A 22,847-nucleotide genomic window follows, 5' to 3' on the forward strand; every position below is an offset into this window, starting at 1 on the left:
AAGATTATGAATTTTGTAAATTACCTGCTGAAATTAAAAACTGTGCCCAAAACAAACAATTGGTGAACTTACTGAAGACTTTGCGCACTGAAAGAATTAATTTGTATTAGCTTACAATGATATATTATTCTAACGACTTTTAAAATTGTTACTTAAGTTTTTCATAACTTTATTTTGGTAAATTAAAAAAAAAATTGTTTAATACATATAATTGTAAAAATTTAACTGTAAACTCACTATGATAAGATTTATAATGTAACGAACCCGATGGACAAACTGCTTAAAAGCAGTTTATCCGGACTAATCGGGAATAATGAAAATATAATCAATGATTTATCAGATTTATTAAAACAAAAATTGGATATAAAAGCTAGTAGTTTAAAAAGATATAATTATACGTATGGTAAAAAATACAATAATAGATTATTCCAGAAAAATAAAAAAATAACTTAATCCAAACTTGACGATAAACAAAATATTATTTCGAATAATAATATTCTGTTACCATCTAAATCAGATATGCGCGACTTTTGGACTAAAATTTGGAGGAAAGATATAAGACATAACGAGTCAAGTCCCTGGATAGAAAATGAAGAAATCACTTGTTCAGACAATTTGAACAAATGAGTTTTTCTAATATATCGGTTGAATTTTTAGCCAAAATTATTGAAAATTCTCATAATTGGAAAGCTACGGGTTGCGATTGGATACATAATTTTTAGTACAAACGTCTGACTACTTTACATCCTCTTTCGGCAAAAAATCTTTCAAAACTTGTCAGTCAACCTCAAAATTTTCCAAATTTTTTTAACTAAGGGCATTACTTATATGTTGCCCAAAGGCGAAAATATTAATAATCCCTCTCAGTACAGACCCATTACATGTTTACCGACAATATACAAAATTTTAACCTCTTGCTTGACAGATTTAATATATACTCATTTAGATGAAAAAAATATTTTATCTGAACAACAAAAAGGTTGTCGCAGAAAACATATGGGATGTAAATAACAATTAGTTATTGATTCTGTAATTCTAAAACAGATTCAAACTCAAAAGCGTAATTTCAATACTTGCTATATAGACTACCAAAAGGCTTTCGATAGTGTCCCGCTCTCGTGGCTGATCAAAATATTAAAAATATATAAAATTAACCCCATTATTATTAGCTTTTTGGAAAATGTTATGTCCTTTTGAATTACCAATTTACTTATCAATTTAAAAGGTATGAAAATAGTAATACCGGGCATTTCAATTAAAAGAGGAATTTTTCAAGGAGACTCATTGAGTCCTCTTTGGTTTTGCTTAGCATTGAATCCTCTATCTAAAATGTTAATTTTTTTTTATTTATTTAATTATTTTAATATTACATATAAACAGAGTGATCAAGTATTGCCCATCTCACTAGGTGTGAAAACGCCTGTGTTGAGATGCCAATTTACAGAGCGGTTGTTAACATACTATGAAACATGACACAATAATAAAATAATATTACATATAAACAGAGTGATCAAGTATTGCCCATCTCACTAGGTGTGAAAACGCCTGTGTTGAGATGGCAATTTACAGAGCGGTTGTTAACATACTATGAAACATGACACAATAATAAAATAATATTACATATAAACAGAGTGATCAAGTATTGCCCATCTCACTAGGTGTGAAAACGCCTGTGTTGAGATGCCAATTTACAGAGCGGTTGTTAACATACTATGAAACATGACACAATAATAAAATAATATTACATATAAACAGAGTGATCAAGTATTGCCCATCTCACTAGGTGTGCAAACGCCTGTGTTGAGATGGCAATTTACAGAGCGGTTGTTAACATACTATGAAACATGACACAATAATAAAATAATATTACATATAAACAGAGTGATCAAGTATTGCCCATCTCACTAGGTGTGAAAACGCCTGTGTTGAGATGGCAATTTACAGAGCGGTTGTTAACATACTATGAAACATGACACAATAATAAAATAATATTACATATAAACAGAGTGATCAAGTATTGCCCATCTCACTAGGTGTGAAAACGCCTGTGTTGAGATGGCAATTTACAGAGCGGTTGTTAACATACTATGAAACATGACACAATAATAAAATAATATTACATATAAACAGAGTGATCAAGTATTGCCCATCTCACTAGGTGTGAAAACGCCTGTGTTGAGATGGCAATTTACAGAGCGGTTGTTAACATACTATGAAACATGACACAATAATAAAATAATATTACATATAAACAGAGTGATCAAGTATTGCCCATCTCACTAGGTGTGAAAACGCCTGTGTTGAGATGGCAATTTACAGAGCGGTTGTTAACATACTATGAAACATGACACAATAATAAAATAAAATTACATATAAACAGAGTGATCAAGTATTGCCCATCTCACTAGGTGTGAAAACGCCTGTGTTGAGATGGCAATTTACAGAGCGGTTGTTAACATACTATGAAACATGACACAATAATAAAATAATATTACATATAAACAGAGTGATCAAGTATTGCCCATCTCACTAGGTGTGAAAACGCCTGTGTTGAGATGGCAATTTACAGAGCGGTTGTTAACATACTATGAAACATGACACAATAATAAAATAATATTACATATAAACAGAGTGATCAAGTATTGCCCATCTCACTAGGTGTGAAAACGCCTGTGTTGAGATGGCAATTTACAGAGCGGTTGTTAACATACTATGAAACATGACACAATAATAAAATAATATTACATATAAACAGAGTGATCAAGTATTGCCCATCTCACTAGGTGTGAAAACGCCTGTGTTGAGATGGCAATTTACAGAGCGGTTGTTAACATACTATGAAACATGACACAATAATAAAATAATATTACATATAAACAGAGTGATCAAGTATTGCCCATCTCACTAGGTGTGAAAACGCCTGTGTTGAGATGGCAATTTACAGAGCGGTTGTTAACATACTATGAAACATGACACAATAATAAAATAATATTACATATAAACAGAGTGATCAAGTATTGCCCATCTCACTAGGTGTGCAAACGCCTGTGTTGAGATGGCAATTTACAGAGCGGTTGTTAACATACTAAGAAACATGACACAATAATAAAATAAAATAATATTTTTTTTTTAATTATAAAATTCAAGTATTATAAGACAATATATTTAAAATTACTCAATGGATATGTTTATTGGAGGTAATCGATGATTTTACTTTTAAATGAACTTTTTGTTTGCGTATTTCTAATGTCAGTAGGTAGAGAATTGAATAGTTTAGTAGCATTGTATTTAAAACTTCTTTGACCATAAGAGGTTTGACAAACTGGGATGTTAAAAGATTTTACATGTGACTGTCTTAGGGCTCTAGTGCTTATTCGTTCTTCAAACATATGTGCATTTTTAAATTGATGAAGCAGGATATTTTTTTAATACAATTTTTCCAAGTTAGGAACATGAAGTGCCTTAAAAATAAAATCAGTGCTCGTCCTCAATGGGACTTTGAGAATAACCTTCAGAATTAGTTTTTGAATCTTTGCTAAAGGTTCCAGGCAAGTATTTGTGGCACTACCCCAACTGATAATACCATATTCAAGGGATGATTGTACAAGAGCACAGTAAACTTGTTTCAGTTGTTTTTTATTTAAGATATCCCTAACGTTTTTAAAGAAGTAGATGAGTTTCCTCAATTTTGCCGTTAAAAGTTTTTTCGTTTTTTCCTCAATTTTAATTAAAAGCAAGTTTGGAATAAAAGTTAAGGGTAGTACAAGGGAGAGTAGTACAATTTCGCATTTATTATATATGGATGACATAAAATTATTTTCGAATTCTGAACAAAATTTAGAGAAAATGATCGAGGTAGTTAAAAACTTTTCAGATGATATCAAAATGACTTTTGGTTTAGATAAATGTAGAACGATCCATATAGAGAAAGGCAAAATTGTAGATGGGGACGAGAGTATATTTAGAAATTTCCAAATTACTAGTATGAAAACGGATGAGGTTTATAAGTATTTAGGATACCCACAATCAAATACTAGTATTAAAAATGAAATTAAGATCAAATTTCAAACTAGAATCAGAAAAAATAAAAAATTCAATCTATCTGCTAAAAATTTTGTAAAAGCAATAAATAATTGGGCAATACCTCTATTAACGTACTCATTTGGCATAATTAAATGGTATAATACAGATTTAGATAACTTAGAATGATTAATTAGAAATACGCTAACAAATTTTAATTGCCATCGTCCAAATTCAGCTATAGAACGAATTAATTTTCATTAATTAAATCAGGTAGAAATGCTAAGAAAAATTTTCGTAGGAAAGCTAATAGTTCAGAAATGCACAAAATAATTTGCAAGGCAGATAGAAACATCGCACCTTTAAATTTATAACATGAGAATGCCAACATTTTTATAAATCCCAAACCGGAATTATTAGATTCCTGGTCAAATAAAATTATTCACGCAAAACACTTTTTTCAAATCAAAACGCAAATCACGCAAATTATCGTCAAACAAATGGTTGAATATTGGAGAGTTGAGAGCAGAAATAAAAGGATGTATGCTTGCCATTCAAGATAGAGTCATTAATACTAAAAATTATAGGAAGCATGTAATCAAAGATACAAATCAAATTGATGATTTTTGTAGAAAATTTTTGGCTTTTCCGGAAAATATGGAACATATTATATCGGGATGTTCCATATTAGCACCGTCCGAGTTTACATTAAGGCATAATCAAGTTTTAAAAATAATTCACTAAAGTTTGGTAATTCAACATAGCTTGATTGACTGCCGTAATATAGTACCATATTATGAATACGAACCAAATTCATTTTTAGAAAATGAATTTTATTAACGCGAACTGAGTTCTGCATGTTTCTGTAGGCGAATGTGTGGATGCACGGTTATGTAGAAACTGTGCAGGTGTGTGGGTCGAGCGCGATTCGGTAATCCTCGGCAATGCTCGTGCATTGATGCGAGTCATTCTGGATCGAATCGCGCGCTCGCGAACAGCATTTAATTAAGCTCATGTAAAGACTAAATAAAGTAACACTTTTCATTTAAAATAGATATTATTATTTAATTCAATCCATTCTCTTAATCCTGCTCAAACAAATTTTATAAAATATATTATGATAAAACTATACTAACAGACTGAACGATTAGTCATAAAAGACCCGATATAGTTTTACATGACAAAATTAAAAAATAATCCTATCATTGATGTCGCCATTACTAATTCCTGTAATATTCAAAAATTTGTTTCTGTAAAAATAAGAAAATACACAGATTTAGGAAATTAGATTAAAAGAATTTGGCATTTCCAGACTATAAAAATATTACCATTTGTTATTTCGGCTACTGGCATTATCCCTAGCTCTCTCATTCAAAATTTAGGCGTATTAGATCTGTCAAAGAATTTATATATAAAAATGTGAAAATCAGTCATTTTAAATACATGTACGATTACGAAAGATTTTTTAAATATTTATATTGAAGGATCAGTAGGATTTATAGGCCCTGTTAGGAGTTCTATCGAGCCGAACCCTCTGATATGAAAATATCTGGAGTCGGTGAATATTTTCCCATTTGATCTCTGGTGAGTTGACGTGTTGTTCTTGTATTGTTTTGTATTTATTATGCTAATATAATGCACTTGCATAATGTGGGTTGACTAGATGATAATTTGTGGAAAAGTGTGAGAAATGGTTTAGTTTTTCCTATGGGGAAGATTTAACCCAGACATAGAGTCGGAAAATAAAAAGATTTTTTTTCAATGTTTTTTTTTGGGTTGGATATTTAAGTTTTGTAAAAAAATGGCCAAAGACGTTGATTGAAAAAAATAAGATCGTAAAAAATACTATGGAGAGTCCTGTTACCCATAAGTGAACAAACATTTTTGTGCACAAAATACCAGCACCATAAAACGATCTCTTTGCTTCTACAGTAGTTGGTGATTCTGTCACCAAGAAGAAGTGCGGTAACTCTGGTAACTGAAGGTATCTTCCTCTCGTACCTCCGTTCTCAAAAAGCGACATGACTTTTTTCAAAATTGATTCGAAGTCTTGAAGTTTCCGAGCTTGAGATGCTGCTCTATCATCTCTTCTTAACATCAAATTCAGCTATTCCTTCATTGTGAAAGATTGGCCGCCGCTTATCTATATAAACAGTTTTTTTTCAGTCCCACAAATCCCGCAACTGAAAATCCAGCGAATCCAAGTGATTTCTGGATGCGGTATTGCGGCATTATCAACGCAAACAGTTATTTTTTCAATCCCGCAAATATACGGGATTGCGGGATGCATGATTGCGGGATTGGTTTGAAAATAATTACACTAAGCTTGCTTTGTGCTATCATTAGGAGATGGAAACAGTTCATTTAAAGAAGGAGGGAAATAAATCATAATGAACACATAAAACAGCTTTTTATTGCATATAAATCATTTTTAAATATGTGTTTTTTAACAGTGTCCTTTCTTGAATTTTTGGTAATCTGAAAACAAAGAAAAAATATTTGTTAAAAAATTTGTTAACTTTGAGCTAGAAAACAGTGGAAAGCAGTATGCGTTAATATTGTCCTAAAACTAAACTGTAACAAAACATCCTAACTTTTAAAAATGCCAACAGATGTTAAATTAAAACATTAAAATAAAAATGGCTATATTTATCCAAGGCACTATCTACATTGCATTTAGTTCTGTCTTTTTTTCATATCTTTTGTTTTAGAATCGTTAATATTGTTTTCTACGCTGATTTAACGCAAAACTATGATCAAATTACACGGACCATCATTTTTGTTGTCAAGTTTAATTTTAGTTTTTCTTTTATATGTTCAATAATATTATTATGGTGATTTATTTTTGGGATATTTCACTACCCCCTTCTAAAGCCAACGTTTCATTAATTTATATTTATTTTTTATGAACATTAAAGACCTAATTCCATTCTGTAGCAGTTCGCAATAATGAACACATATTAATGCGTCTGGCTGTCCACTGAATCTTTAGAAGTAAGGAGATTACTGAAAAAGAATAAAAATAATAGAGATAGACAATTATGTGAACTCACCCTCTCCGTGGTTACAGTTGTGTACTTCCATCAGACACTCGTTATCGAAAGTCTTGAAGTCTCCATGGCTATTCCGGGCGCACAGGGGTTGATAGATCAAGGGACAGACCGGGGGGCAGTCGGGAAATGATCGGTGAGCCAGAGCGGTGGCCATCACCAAGAACACTGTGAAGAAATTACAACATTTAACTAACTAACTAACTAACCATCACGCCGTTTCCCCGCAGGGGTAGGCAGAGAGGACAGACCACCAAACAACCCTGTCACACCACACACTCCTTGCCTCATTCACATTCATACATCGTCTTATACATACTCTTCTATTGTTCTGACTCTTGACATGGACCGACTCGAGTATCTGATTCACTTGGTAGTGCCATGTCTTCCTCGGGCGTCCCCGACTTCTGCTACAATTCACATTTGCATCGTATATTCTCCTTACACTCCTTTCTTCGCTCATTCCCTCTACATGCCCAAACCATCTAAGCGTCCCTTTCTTGATCTTACTCATTACGCTTACATCAGCCTTGCACTCTTTGCGGATCTCCACATTCCTCACACGATCATACATGGTTTTACTACACATACGCCTCAGGGATCTCATTTCAACAGCATTCAATCTACTTTAATCCTTTCTTTGCCAATTCCATGCCTCACTTCCATACATCAGGGTAGGTGCCAGCCCTCCATTGTGGACTGCTAGCTTCGCTTCTTTGGACAATGTTTTGCTAGCGCAAACTGCATTCAGTCCTCCATTAATGGAGTTACCTGCATTTACTCTTCTTTCAATATCTCTGTCAGCCTTCCCATCTCTCGTAAACATGCTTCCTAAATACACAAATTTATCCACATGCTCCAAGTATTCCTCATTCACAGCTATATTGCACACTGTTTTCGTACTCTCTCTTTCAAACACCATTACTTTAGACTTACTTACATTCATCATTAACTCATTCTTCACGCATACTTCGTTCATCCTAGAAACGAGAGACTGCAGATCATCCACACTATTAGCAATCAGCTCCACATCATCAGCATACAAGAGGCAACATACTTTCAAATTACTCAAATTCGCGCCCAATCCCACCTCTCTCAATTCTTGCATACAATATTTATGATATTCAAAATTCCACCATAAAACAGCCAGGTATTAAACCAAAAGCTGTATATAAAGGGGATATAAAAAATACAGTAGCGCTCATATATAGCTACTGTTGATAGGTTCGATTACTGAATAGTAAATTCGGACTTCATAAACCGATCAATCGATCAATATAAATAAAAATTATGTTCGTTTGTTCAAAATCTTAAATCTCCGAAAGTACTTGACCGATTGCTTTGAAATTTTGACACAGCATTGCATTCAAATAATGTGTATTTAAAAAAAAAAACAGCGCCATTTTTTCTCTACATGCAGACAGACCGAGTCACAGTAACGTGAGGCGGGGTACAGCTAGTCAAATAAATAAATTTTAAATAGAGAATAAAGGTTATCCCATAGATAATCTACGAAGAGGATGGTGAATTATCCCCTTCAAATTACCTACAATGAAGTCAACAAGTAAATAATTTTAAAAACATATCAATTTAGGTACATTATTTAGAAGACAATCTGTTAAAAAATGTACAAAATTATATTTACCAAATGCGAAGAAGACGAAGAATTTCATCTCGGAACGAGTGCAGACAGTGTATGATCACAAACCGATGAAAGGGATTATTTGAAATTAAAACACAAAATATTTGCTTTATATAGGGATTTTGATATCCGAGATCAATGTACCTAAACACATGTACACGTGTTTGGCTTGACAGGGTCTCATTGGACCTATAAAAACCCCAAAAAAAATATTTAAAATAAATTTTAAAAATGACAGCATTTTTAGTGACAATTGCGTGATAGCATTTAGAAATCCTGCGGGATCTCGCAGGATCTGAGGGATTTTTACTAAGCGGTATTTAGGCGATGCACTACGTCGTGTAATATTTTAAATCGAGCCGCCATCAATAATAGCCCTTCCGTAGATGGCGATAAGGTTTAAATTCCCGCTTAACACCATCCGCCTGTTTTGATTTATGCATGAAAAAAACATGGCCAAAAAGTGCCTTTTATTTTATTTTGTGGATGTTGAGGCAGAAATATTAAATTTTTTCCGATCATTTTATAAATAACTTAATTTTCCACATTATACAATAAAACCATAACCGAAAATGGGTTCGTAAGTAGGAGATTTTTAACTTTAATGCAGTTTTCATAGGCTTTATAGATAATTTTTTTCTGGGCTTATAAAAAGACTTATCTAAAAAATACTTGATTTTTTCAAAGGCCAAGATGTATTCTATTCGCATTATTTAATTAAAGCATCTGAAACATTTCTAGGCGACCAAATTTTCAAACCAAAAACAAATAATTTTAAATTACTACGTAGTGCATCGCCTTAAGATTCGTATCGGTGATTCAATCCAATATTAAATTTGTATACCTCAATTGAAAGAATTTTTCTACCGACAAAACTATTTATCCATATTCGGATTGCGTACAACAAATAATTTTTCTTAATATTGTAAAGCAATACCTTGCAAAATCCGTATTTAAAAAATAATAATAATAATTAACGCTATCTATGAACCTGTGGATTATAACGACGCAGCGGCCGGACCTGACCCTGTGGTTGTTGATGGATGATTTGTGCATAGTATTTATTTATAATATAAATAAATTGAAACGCTGAGTAGTAAATAATATTGATTTACTTAGTAAAAACATATTTTATTATGAAATAATATTTCAACATGGTATTACAAATTGCAATACAAACATTATACAATTTTTCATAGTTTTGAAGAAGCAGCTAAGGGGGACTTATTTACTGGACATCGAAGTGTAATTAACCTCCGTAGTTTATGCAGGATAAACAAGGCTTATTAATACTTTATTTATTATTATATATTTTTATAAATTTCCCCTCTTGGTTATGCTTGCTTGCGCCATGTTGTAGCAAGTGATCCACAACTTCATTTTTAGTATAATAATAAAAACAATACAGGAATAGTGTTGAATAAATCAAAATAGTGAGGCAAATAAAATAGACAAATTTAAATTTAATTTACGCGTTATGTTATATTTAGTGATATTAATTTATTTTTGGAAAGGCTACCTATATAATTAGAAAAAAGTAAAATAAAATTATTTTTAATATTTAAAAAAATATTTGCATCACAGTTAATTATAATTTAATTTAAATGACCCGTCACCGATCATGATATTTTCAGGATCTTTCAGCGACTGAAAATATCATGCATTGCCGATATAATATACTTACCGATCAGTAACTACTAGAATTTTATTATATTCTTCACCAAGAGTTATTTAGATTTTTTTCTTTGGTTTTAGTATTCTTCTTTTTCTTCTTCTCTGTATTCTCCGTGTTATTTTTTATTGCTCTAGTATTTTTTTTTCTTTTTTATTCATCGGATTATTTTTTACATTTTCTTTGTTCCTGAGTGTAAATGGTGGATCTCCTCTTTTTTAAACCTCTGGCAGCTCTTTTCCCTGGATAGCACATTTGGAAATAGTCACACGTTTTCTGGCATGTTGATGGATGCGGTGGACTCTCTCCCTGCTCCAGCTGGTCTAGTTTCTTCACCACCTAGGATTCTTGCTGCAGAGTCTCCATTTTCTGTCTCCGTCGAACGACACAGTGGTGCTGCCAAGGTCTGTTATATATGTGAGGATATTGTGTCAGCGCTTTATTAGCAGCAGACACATACCTGGACGGATGACGAAACTTGTGCTGGCACTGTTCGTGGATGCGGTAGATTCTCACTGCAGCAGCTGGTTCAGTTTCTTCACCACCTAGGATTCTTGGTGCAGAGTCTTAATTTTCTGTCTTCGTCGAACGACACAGTGGTGCTGCCAAGGTCTGTTATCTATGTGAGGATATTGTGTCAGCGCTTTTATTTAAAGTGCTGACACAATATCATTTAGAGATTTTTCCGCTACTTCTTCACCTGCCATGGAGAGGAAGTTACGAAATTAATTTTCCTTTCCTCTTACTCCATTCACACAAAGAGGAGTTTTCATGTTGGTTTTTAATTCTGAAGAGGTTTTTTGCCAAAATTTATAGAAATCTTTATTTATTAGTGAGATGGCAATACCATCCATTCGCTGTTGGATTTCTCTTTGTTGGCATTTTTTCAGAGCTACTTTGAAAATCGTTCGGTCCTTCTTCCTGTCTTCGCCAGCCGGCCCTGAGAGTGGTTTTCCGGCCTCGAGCCATGAAAGAAAGGCTCGTCTCGATGCTGCATATTTGGCTGCAACCAAATGATTCCATCCCGGAATGTTTCTATTTTTTCGACTCGTGTTATTAAATGTGGTAGAGGCAGCACTTTGCAGTGCATCTACAACATTTTATACGAGGAATTTATTTGATTTTCATGTGATTGTATATCAAGGTCTGATTGGTCGAAATCTTGAATTATATTTAGAAGTTTGCTATTAATAGTTTCAGTATATTTTGTTATTTCAACATACGATTTTGGATTCCATATAGAAGGAATATTATCATTACACGATTCCACAAAGGCTGGTAGAAATTGAGGGTTGAGATTTATTAACATTGGCAAGTGGTCAGACCACACTGCATCATATTGGACATCTACGCTAGCTATAGCGTTTTCCAGAGCTTTTGTGACGACACAGTGATCTAGCCAGCTTGTGGTACTATGGGCATCACTCACATATGTAAAAGTATTACAGTTCATCAACTTGATGAACTGTAATAATTTTCTAGTTCTCGGCCAAACAAACTTTTGGGATCTGCATTGAAATCGCCTAAAATAATCGCACTCGTCGAATTTCTTTCATTGATTATTGCGTTTACCTTACTCATGCAATTTTTGAATTCCTCGAGATTTTCGGGTTTATTTGTCGGCATATAAACTGAAAAAATTAATATTTTGCCACTGTTTACAGTTAGTTGTATTGCCGCCAGTCTTGGCTCAGAGCATTCCACTATGTCGACAGAAAGAGAATCCCGCCATAGGATTGCGACCCCACCAAAAGGTCGTCCAATTAAAGGGCGGAGATTTTTCAATGTGGATGAGTGTTTCAGGCTAATAATTATTGCTTATAAAATAATTGTTACCCTTTGTGCTATGCATAAAAAATCTTGTCTTAAACATTAGTTTACCAAAAAATAATTATTATTATTTCTTTTAACAAAGTAGTTACATCTGCATGATCAAACGTTACTGGTGGAAGTTTATTAATGTCTAAAACAACAAATTTTGGCAGAAGTTTGCCGTCAGTTTCTCTCATGTATTTAATCAAATCAGTAATTGACCTTTTCTTTTTTCCCTCACCGATTCTTCTCGTCGAGGGGCCTGGAGGTTGGCCCAGAATACTCGTAAGTAGAGTTCTTGTGGAGTCGATATCTTGTTCCGTAAACATATCACACACTTGGGTTAGACTAATGTCATCCACCACTTCAACCTTTTGTTGAACGAAAGCCAGAACTTCCGCAACTACATAGATTTTCCATGTTTATTTATCACTTGCGTGCGTTTGCCGTTTGTTTCGTTTAAACCAATTACTTAATTTTAAAATATACGATTTTAAAAAAATTGCGTAAACAGACCTTACGTGGGCCACGCCGACGCGGACCGTTAATAAAATTTATAGGAAGCATATAATCGGAGATACAAATCAATATCTTTTCCGGAATCTACTAACTAACTAACTAACTAACTAACCATCACACCGTTTCCCCGCAAGGGTAGGCAGAGAGGACGGACCGCCAAACAACTCAGTCTTGGCACACACTTCTTGCCTCATTCACATTCATACATACTCTTATATTATTCTGACTCTTGACATGGCCCGACTCGAGTATCTGATTCACTTGATCGTGTCATGTCTTCCTCGGGCGTCCCCGACTTCTGCTACCATTCGCATTTGCATCCTTACACTCCTTACAATCCTCCTTACACTCCTATCTTCGCTCATTCGCTCTACATGCCCAAACCATCTAAGCGTCCCTTTCTTAATCTTACTCATTACGCTTACATCAGCCTTGCACTCTTTGTGGATCTCCACATTCCTCACACGATCAAATGGTTTTACCACACATACGCCTCAGAGATCTCATTTTAACAGCATTTAATCTACTTTCATCCTTTCTTTGCCAGTTCCATGCCTCACTTCCATACATCAAGGTAGGTACCAGCACTCCATTGTGGACTGCTAACTTCGCTTCTTTGGACAATTTTTTTGTTAGCGCCAACGGCGTTCAGTCCTCCATTAACGGAATTACCTGCATTTACCCTTCTTTCAATATCTCTGTCAGCCTTCCCATCTCTCTAGAACATACTTCCTACATACACAAACTCATCCACCTGCTCCAAGTATTCCTCATTCACAATTATATTGCACACTGTTTTCGTACTCTCTCTTTCAAACACCATTACTTTAGACTTACTTACATCATCATTAACCAAATGAGAATTACACGGCTACCTCCTTTAAAATATTCAGCAGCAATATTGTCAAAGATTAGTCACCGAACCTCGGTAGTGTGCAGTCGTGTTTACCAGTGCTCTGTGTTTGACGGCTTACTGACGGCGGCGCGGCGTACAGATAAGATTTATTTATTGTTACCTTTTCGTATTCATTATTTTTGTTTGTGTTATTGGTTTGCGACGAAGTTGCGTGTATCATTTATTATTTCTTAAATAATAATTATTGTTTAATTTTTTTTAATTTGTTGAAATGGAGGAAGATGAAAATCGACCTCCGGACCCTGAGCCCATTTCTAATATTGTAGACGACTACGATACTGATGATACCCAGACTTCTGTAACCATTCCTTCACGAAAACGACGTCCTCCGCTTTGCCTTAATGTACCTCCTAAAATTAAATCCCTTTCACAATCAAACGAAGCCCCAATCTCTCATGGAAGTTATAATGATACCATTCCTCCAGAAGCAAAAGCCATTGAGCTTATGTATTCTATTTCATCTTCAGCTCCATTTATTGTCAATGTCCAAAGGACTGAACAGGGGAAAATAATTCATCCTCTGGATTTTGGTAAATTTATTTTTAGCTCAAAACTCAATAACCTCGGTATTATAAATGTATCAATAAAACCGGAAGATCGATACAAACTATTCATAGAATTTAAATCAGCCACATTAGCTAATGATTTTGTTAAAAAAATAGGTTCTCTTTCAAATAATAAATTTAAATCTTTCATACCTACTTTCAATTTAACCAGAATGGGCAGAGTAAGAGGTATCCCAACCGATCTATCAGAAACAGAAATAGTAGACGCTCTTAATGACTCTCAATTAACTCCAAAAGTTTTAAAAGCACGTCGTTTGAATTTCAAGGATACTTCCACCGGCACCACTATATGGAAACCTTCCCAATCCGTTGTTATTACTTTTGAAGGTCAAACATTACCATCCCGTGTATTTATTTATTATAACGCTCTTCCCGTTGAAGTATACAGATTCCCGACGATCCAATGTTTCAACTGTTGCCGTTTTGGCCATTCAAAACCTATTTGTCGTTCCCCTCCTCGTTGTTTCCATTGCGGAGAGATAATACAACGAATAACATTATTTGTATTAATTGTAAGGGCAACCATACTGCTGTTAGTGTGGCCTGTCCAGAGTTATCTAGACAGAGAAATATCAAACAGTCAATGGCTGCAGACAACATTTCCTACTTTCAGGCTTCTAAATTATTCTCTCCTACGAAAAAATCTTTTGCAGAGATAACGTCTAACGCTTCTATCTTTCATTTTTCTTCCCCTAAATCCCCTCTATCATCTTCCCACAAAGAAACAATTTTCAAACCCATAAAATCTAATGCAAAATTTATTCCTTCTTTCGATAAAAAACTACATAATGATCTTTTACTTAACCCGAATGGGAATAATAAATCCCAGGCTTCCAATGGGACTGCCTTAAAAAACTGTTCCACTTCCGATATCTTACCTAAAGTCATGATTGAAAATTCTTCTTTTATTCAAACTTTAATTACCCTATTAATTACGATCCTTTCAAATAACAATAAAGTACCGTCCAACGCTGCCGATTATATGAAATCTTTACTCTCTAGCCTTCCCGATGTATCCGCAACTGAGCAAAATACTTCAATGGAATAGTAGAAGTCTATTCGCCAACAAAATTGATCTTGTACAGTTACTTGATGAACATAATATTTCAGTTGCTGCCATCTCCGAAACGTGGTTAAAACCCTCATACCAATTTAAGATTCCTGGATATCATTGTCTAAGACATGATAGACTGGATGGCAAAGGTGGCACTGCTCTTATTATACATAATTCTATCCCTTTTAAACAAATTATTTTCCACACTCTCCCCAATAATTTTCAGATAGTAGCAGCTGTTGTATCTGATATTACATTACTATCAATATATATCCCTCCCTCTACAATTTTTGTTGAAAACGAATGGTCAACATTTATATCCCAGATTTGTCCCCCGTATATGATACTTGGGGACTTCAATGCTCATTCCCCTTCTTGGGGCAGTGAGTTAACAAACCGTTCTGGCCATAATCTATTAGATTTTATGGATACCTATAATTTATGTATACTAAATGACGGATCTCCAACTCGTTTCACTGCCCCTCAACATCGGAAAAGTGCAGTCGATTTATCTCTTTGCTCATCTTCGGTGATTCCCATATGTTCTTGGAACATTCTTAAAGATCCCCTTTCCAGTGACCATTTTCCTATAATAATTACCTTCCACCATCTATCTTCCACGCATTCCTTTTCGACAAACAATAGTTTTAAATTTAAAACGAAAGACGCGAATTGGAGAAATTTTTCTTCAGAATTAGACTCCATTGTTCAAGCATCTAAGTCTTCCCTTGTCAACACTAGTTTACAATGTGAATTATTTCCTAACATGATAATAAAAGCTGCAGAAAAAACACTTAAAAAACGTAATTTTAACATTAAGATAAAACATTCCACCCCATGGTGGGATGAAGAATCCACTAGTGTCGTTAAATCCAGAAGAGAAGCAATTTCCATTTTCCGTAAATGTATGTCTTTTGAAAATTACCTTTCTGTGAAACGCGCCCAGGCAGAAGCGAAACGCGTTTTGAAAAACAAAAAGCGGTCTGGATGGCGAAAATTCTGTGAACGCTTGTCTCCCGAATCTCCCCAGTCATCCGTAAGGTCCAATTTAAAAAAATTCGGTTCGGCATATACTCCGCAGCGTTCTAAACATATTCCAGAAGAAATTATTATAGGTTTTGCTGATAAGATAGCTCCTCCGTCAGTTGCCAGATGTGAGGAAATGCCTTCCTTTATTTCTTATCCATCTCACTCTAGCTGGCTGGACTCTTTTTTCTCAGTAAGTGAATTAAATCGAGTAATCAATTCCCTTCCAGACTCTTCTCCTGGCCCCGATGGAATCTTATATAGTTTCATTAAAGCATTCTCAGACATGTCGGTTGAATATTTTTTATCCCTAATTAATTACATGTTCGAAACGGGATTTATTCCGGAAGTCTGGAAAGTTCAAAAAATCCTTCCGATTTTAAAACCTGGCAAAAATCCATCTGAAATCTCATCCTATCGTCCTATTGCTCTTTCGTCATGTTTAATGAAAGTAGCAGAACACTTGATAAAGAACAGATTGGAATGGTTTGTTGAAAATCACAGAATTATCTCTCCTAATCAATATGGCTTCCGGAAAAAGAAATCAACCATAGATAATTTAAGTGTATTAACAACAGACATCCGTATATCTCAGTCCCTTAATTCTTGCACTCTGGCCACATTTCTTGATCTTTCGTCAGCTTACGACTGTTCAATTTTGCAGGCTACCGACATCTGTAGTCTAGAAATTTGAAGTTACTACGTTTAACCAAAATGGTGTGAGTCCTTGCTTAGAAAATAGTGTCAATTTGGTCGGTATAGCAGGTTTCATTTTTACTGCTAGACATCACAATGACAAGTGTTTTATTTACATGTAGTGGGTTTTGAAGTCTTTAAAAAGGCTCGCATTATGTGTTTTTTCGTTCTTTTCTCAACAATAACTCGATAATAAACAAGCTCATAAGTCAGAGCGATCGTAGCAGTGTTATTCGCACAGTTTCTTTATAAATATTGTACCTGTTTCAATAGTTTGAAATAAATGTAAAGTGGTATCAAGAAAACCAGTTTTTATTCAAAAAGGATCATCCCCAATTTTTAACATTTGATCCTTCAACCGGATTACGATCAGGAGATTCTATGTAAAAAAAAAACAAAGAACCAGCAGCCAAAAGGATACAAAATTGATTGAAACTGGAAATCATTAAGGAAAGTGGACCACATCGCAAATCTGAGATAAGTATTCAGTGCTTTCCTTCCTATCATCCATTTTATGTTTATTCAGGTCTCATGTAATTTAAACGAGATTAATCTTAAATAGAGTCAATATTATAAATAAAATCACTACCCACTTGAAAATAAGAATATAATATTATTGAATAGTGTTCTCAAATAGTATTGTCAAGATTGTCGTGGTATTCTTTCAAACGGGTGTTTGCTAAAATAAAATAATTGTCAACCGATATTAACAAAATATAATTAAAAATGGAAAATATGAAGTCATTAATAAACAAACGCGGCGTAATCAAAGGAAAACTAACCCGATTCGCGGATTCCTTAAATGCATTGTCGGTAAATGAAATTAAATTAAGATATGAGCGGGTGAAATCATTGTTAGATGAATTCGAAGCAGTTCAACAGAAAATTGAAATGTTACCGGATTCAGACGAAATTGAAAATTATAGTCAACGAGAAGCTTTCGAAAACCAATATTTCTCAGTTTTGGCAACGGCCAAAGGCGCGATCGAATCCGTCGATCAAAGTAAGGTGGAAATTAAACTACCCAACCTCCAATTACGGGAATTTCATGGCGATCAGAAAAATTGGGTTAATTTCGTCGAAACCTTCAAGACTTTAGTCCATAGCAATAGTAATTTAAGCAACGTACAAAAATTCTTTTATTTGCAATCAACTTTAAAGGGAAACGCATTAAAGATAATTGCTAATCTAGAAATTTCTGAATTAAATTACATTTCCGCTTGGGAATTATTAAATGAACGTTATGCAAATTTAAGAACTACCGTTCATAAACACATCCAAGCTCTATTTTCATTAAAAGACATGAAACAAGAAGAGCCTGTAGCATTGAGGTATCTAATTGATGAAACAAACGTTAGTTTAAAGGCATTACAAAATATCGGGGTCAAGGTAGATCAATGGGATCCATTGGTTATTTATATAATATCAAATAAATTAGACACAGCTACCCGAAAAAATTGGGAACAATATATATTACAAGACGAATTACCGACGTTAAAGGAATTCTTAAAATGTTTATCTGCTAGAGCCCAAGTATTGGAACTGATGAACGCTTCTGAGAAAAAATTTTCTAGCTTACATAAAACACAACTAGGCAACAATAATTGCAAAAAAGATTCATCAGTATTTTTAGCAGTAAAGGCTAACAACTGCATTTATTGTAACGAGAAAGGTCACCATATTTATTATTGTAAAAAATTTCTAAAATTAAAATTACATGAGGGGATTGATGCTACGAAATCAATCCAAGCTTGTTTTAAATGTTTAAAGGTGGGTCACCAGGCACAGAGTTGCAAGGCAACCTTTTCTTGCAGGCGTTGTGGCAAAGATAATCACAACACCTTGCTACACAATGAGGTACCTCTGCGGGAGGCCTCCAATATGGATGCTGATAACGAGGTTTCAGTATCGAATTTTTCTGCATCGGATAAAGCAGAAAAAATAATATTATTGTCAACTGCCAACATAGGAGTTGTGGGTAGTAACAATAAAATTTTTAAAGCCCGCATTCTGATTGATTCAGGGGCCCAGTCAAATTTTATGAGAGCAGAATTTGCTAATAAATTAAATTTACCATGTGAATTGATAAACAAACCCGTTTCTGGGATCCATAATAACATCACTCACATAAAAAAGAGAATTTCAGTGGAGATGAATTCGCTTCATACTGATTATAAAAGTGAAATATCATGTCTGATTTTACAGGAGATTACAACAAATTTACCACAAGTGACAATGGCGAAAAAAGACTTCAAGTTACCACGAGGATTGGAGCTAGCTGACCCGAACTTCAATATAGCTGCACCCATCGACATCCTGTTGGGCGTGGAGAGCTTTTGGGAAATCCTAACCAACGATAGATTGAAACTCGAATCGGGACCAACACTTCAACGTACGCAACTGGGATGGATCATATCAGGACCAATCCACATGTACCCAAAGCAAAGGCCTGTATCAGATTGTTGTAATTTATCTATAAATAAAATAAGTCACCAAATAGAAAAATTTTGGAAATTGGAGGAGATTAATCCCACTAAGATTCTAAATCATGAAGAAAAGGCTTGTGAAGCCAGTTTTGCTAGTACTCATACTAGACAAGACGACGGTAGATACGTAGTAAGTTTACCGCGTCGAGCATGCATTGATCAGCTGGGAAGTTCATTGCTCACTGCTGAAAAAAGATTTAAAAATATAGAAAGAAAATTTGTGTCAAATCCCGAATTGAAGACACAATATATGCAATTCATGCGTGAATATGAGGAATTAGGTCATATGGAGGTGTGTGACCAGTCAAAGGGAGATCGTGAATCCTATTTTTTACCTCATCACGCTGTAATAAAAGGAACCACTACAGATAAATTGATAAATTCTGCAATATGGTGGAATGGACCAAGTTGGTTGACCGAGGGAGTCAACGCTTGGCCTATATCAAATATTTCGTGTTCAAACCCTCCTGAACTCAAAGGCAAAAATATTCTATTATCCACAGATATTCAAGAATGGGAGATATTTGAAAAATTCTCATCATTTATTAAATTGAAAAGAGTTACTGCGTATGTATTGCGATTTGTCAATAACTGCAGAAGTGTTAAGGGTAAAATTTCAGACAATTTAAGTGTGGCTGAATTGGAATCAGGCTTGAAATGTCTATTGAGATCAGCTCAAATACACGCCTTTCAAAAGGAATTGAAAGAATTAAAAAACCATGGCATCGTCAACAAGAAAAGTAATTTAAAATCTCTTAATCCCTTCTTACATGATGGTCTAATATATGTAGGCGGTAGGTTGAATTTGGCTACACATTTATCTTACCAACAAAAACACCCAATTATCTTGCCGGCTAAACATAAGCTAACTGAATTGATAATACGTCACTACCATTATGTAAACCTACACGCAGGACCTCAAGCTTTGTTAGCTGAAATACGATTAAAATTTTGGCCCATCTTTGGTAAAAATACTATTAAAAAGATATTACATAAATGTGTTGTATGTTTTAGATGTCGTCCCCGAACCGGTCATCAAATCATGGGAAATTTGCCACCCGAAAGAATTACGCCGAGTCGTCCTTTCGCTATCACCGGAATAGATTACGCCGGACCAATTCTAATTAAAAGTGGGACGCTGAGGAAGGCTTCCCTCATAAAATCGTATTTATGTATCTTTATTTGCTTCTCAACCAAGGCTGTTCACTTGGAATTAGTTTCGGATTTATCTAGCAATGCTTTTTTGAACAGTTTAAAAAGGTTTATATCCCGTAGGGGACAACCTGAAAAGATCTTTTCCGACAATGCTAGTAATTTTAAAGGAGCTAGCAGCAGGCTCAAAGAGCTGTACACCAGCTTGAGGGAAAACAACGACAATATTCAAAATTATTTAGTGAACAGAGGTATTGAGTGGAAGTTCATAACCCCTCGAGCCCCTAATCAGGGAGTTTTGTGGGAAGCAGCAGTAAAATCAGCAAAATTCCATTTATATAGAATCACTAACAATTCTTCATTAACATTTGAACTCTTATATACCTTAATTTGTCAGATTGAGGCCTGTTTGAACTCCCGTCCATTAACTTCCTTATCCGACGACATCCATGATTACCAACCTCTTACCCCAAACCATTTCCTTATAGGCACTGAATCCTGTATCATTCCTGAGAGAGACGTCCGGGCGATACCGGACAACAGACTAACTCAATATCAGAGGATCAGTTCGCTAATTCAATCTTTTTGGTCTAGATGGAAGCAAGATTACCTGATGGAACTACAAAAGAGAACTAAATGGCAGACCAGCACTCAACGGGCACTGCAAAAAGACGATCTGGTGATTTTAAAGGAAGATCATTTACCTCCACCTTTATGGAAAATGGCCCGAATTCTGCATACACACCCTGGAGCGGATGGAGTAGTACGAGTTGTTACCCTAAAAACACCTCAAGGAGTCTTTGTGAGGCCCATCACAAAGATATGTCTGATGCCCCTGGATTCAGACACTAAACCTGTAATTGACGTCCCGGACCTTACCAAGGATTGATTATTTACATTACACTATGATGCTTATCTTCTCGACTCCACCTTGGATGGATCAAGCAGAAGACCTGAGAAGAAAGAAGAAAAAAAAAGGAACAATAATTGTGTTGTGTTCAGTGTAAACTATATTATTTGTGTTATTGAACTATTTAAATATGTAAAAATTAGTATGCAGACGTGTGTAATTTAGTCATTTTTGAATTTTTTTTTGGTTATTTAATAGGATTAATAATTTTCTAGTTATTTTTAGTTAATTAATAGAGTAATTCAACAGCATTTATACAGTTAAATTTATAAGTTTACCAGTAGGGCATAAAAAAAGGGGGTTTTATTTTGTTAATTTCTGCTATTTTGAATTATTTTGTTAGTATTTTTGTGGTATATTTAGATTAAGAATTTTTAGTTTATTCTGTTTGGTTTATAGTTTATTTTTAAATAGATTATCATTCAAAAATTTAGTGCAATTTTTGAATCCCGCCCCCTGGCAATATGTTCAATTTTGCAGTCTACCGACATCTGTAGTCTAGAAATTTGAAGTTACTACGTTTAACCAAAATGGTGTGAGTCCTTGCTTAGAAAATAGTGTCAATTTGGTCGGTATAGCAGGTTTCATTTTTACTGCTAGACATCACAATGACAAGTGTTTTATTTACATGTAGTGGGTTTTGAAGTCTTTAAAAAGGCTCGCATTATGTGTTTTTTCGTTCTTTTCTCAACAATAACTCGATAATAAACAAGCTCATAAGTCAGAGCGATCGTAGCAGTGTTATTCGCACAGTTTCTTTATAAATATTGTACCTGTTTCAATAGTTTGAAATAAATGTAAAGTGGTATCAAGAAAACCAGTTTTTATTCAAAAAGGATCATCCCCAATTTTTAACAACGACGATGTATTAATTAAAATTTTGAAAGAAAAATTAATTAAAATAAAAATTCCCTTAAAACTAGTTCAATTTATTATTAATTTACTAACAGACAGATCCATTATTATCCACTTTTCCTCAAAAACGATAAATCGCAAACTATGGAAGGGGTTACCTCAGGGGTCCGTAATCAGTCCATTATTATTTAATATATATATAAGTGATTTAGACAGTGTAATTCCTTCATCTATCAAGCGACTTTATTTTGCTGATGATTTCCTTATATATTTATCACACAAAAATCTATCGCGCGCTGCGAAGGAATTGAATTTGGCTTTACATAATATTAAAGTTTGGTTTTTGACAAATGGGATGAATTTAGCTACGTCTAAAACCAAAGTAGTGGCTTTTACGCGCAAAAAAAAAATACCCCCCTTTTCTGTCTGCTTTGATAATGTCCCTCTTCAAATCGTTAAGCAAATTAAATT

General features: G+C 34.4%; 2 protein-coding genes across 2 annotated transcripts in view; one reads left to right on the top strand and one right to left on the bottom strand.

Annotated features, from left to right (window-relative positions):
- The window catches only part of LOC149409681 (agrin-like), a 100,355-nt gene extending 93,128 nt beyond the window's left edge, over positions 1–7,227 (bottom strand). The window contains exon 1 of the mRNA XM_089649471.1: positions 7,074–7,227. Coding sequence (XP_089505597.1) covers positions 7,074–7,227 — 154 coding nt within the window. The remainder of the gene's footprint in view (positions 1–7,073) is intronic.
- An 11,981-nt stretch (positions 7,228–19,208) lies between these two features.
- Positions 19,209–21,500, top strand: LOC149409682 (uncharacterized). Its single transcript, XM_089649472.1, has 2 exons — positions 19,209–19,405; positions 21,206–21,500. The coding sequence occupies exons 1-2, from the start codon at positions 19,209–19,211 to the stop codon at positions 21,498–21,500; spliced, it is 492 nt and encodes a 163-aa protein (XP_089505598.1).
- Positions 21,501–22,847: the final 1,347 nt, after the last annotated feature.

The sequence above is a fragment of the Hesperophylax consimilis genome, chromosome 30 (genome assembly GCF_061612785.1).
Source record: "Hesperophylax consimilis isolate HC1 chromosome 30, BYU_Hcon_1.0, whole genome shotgun sequence".
Lineage (NCBI taxonomy): Eukaryota > Metazoa > Arthropoda > Insecta > Trichoptera > Limnephilidae > Hesperophylax > Hesperophylax consimilis.

Bases quoted from the DNA above. Each gene is read 5' to 3' on its own strand.
- LOC149409682 (XM_089649472.1), top strand. From the start codon at position 19,209: ATGGCGAAAAAAGACTTCAAGTTACCACGAGGATTGGAGCTAGCTGAC. The intron at 19,406-21,205 runs GTACCCAAAGCA...TTTTTGGTCTAG, and splicing joins ATATCAGGACCAATCCACAT to ATGGAAGCAAGATTACCTGA.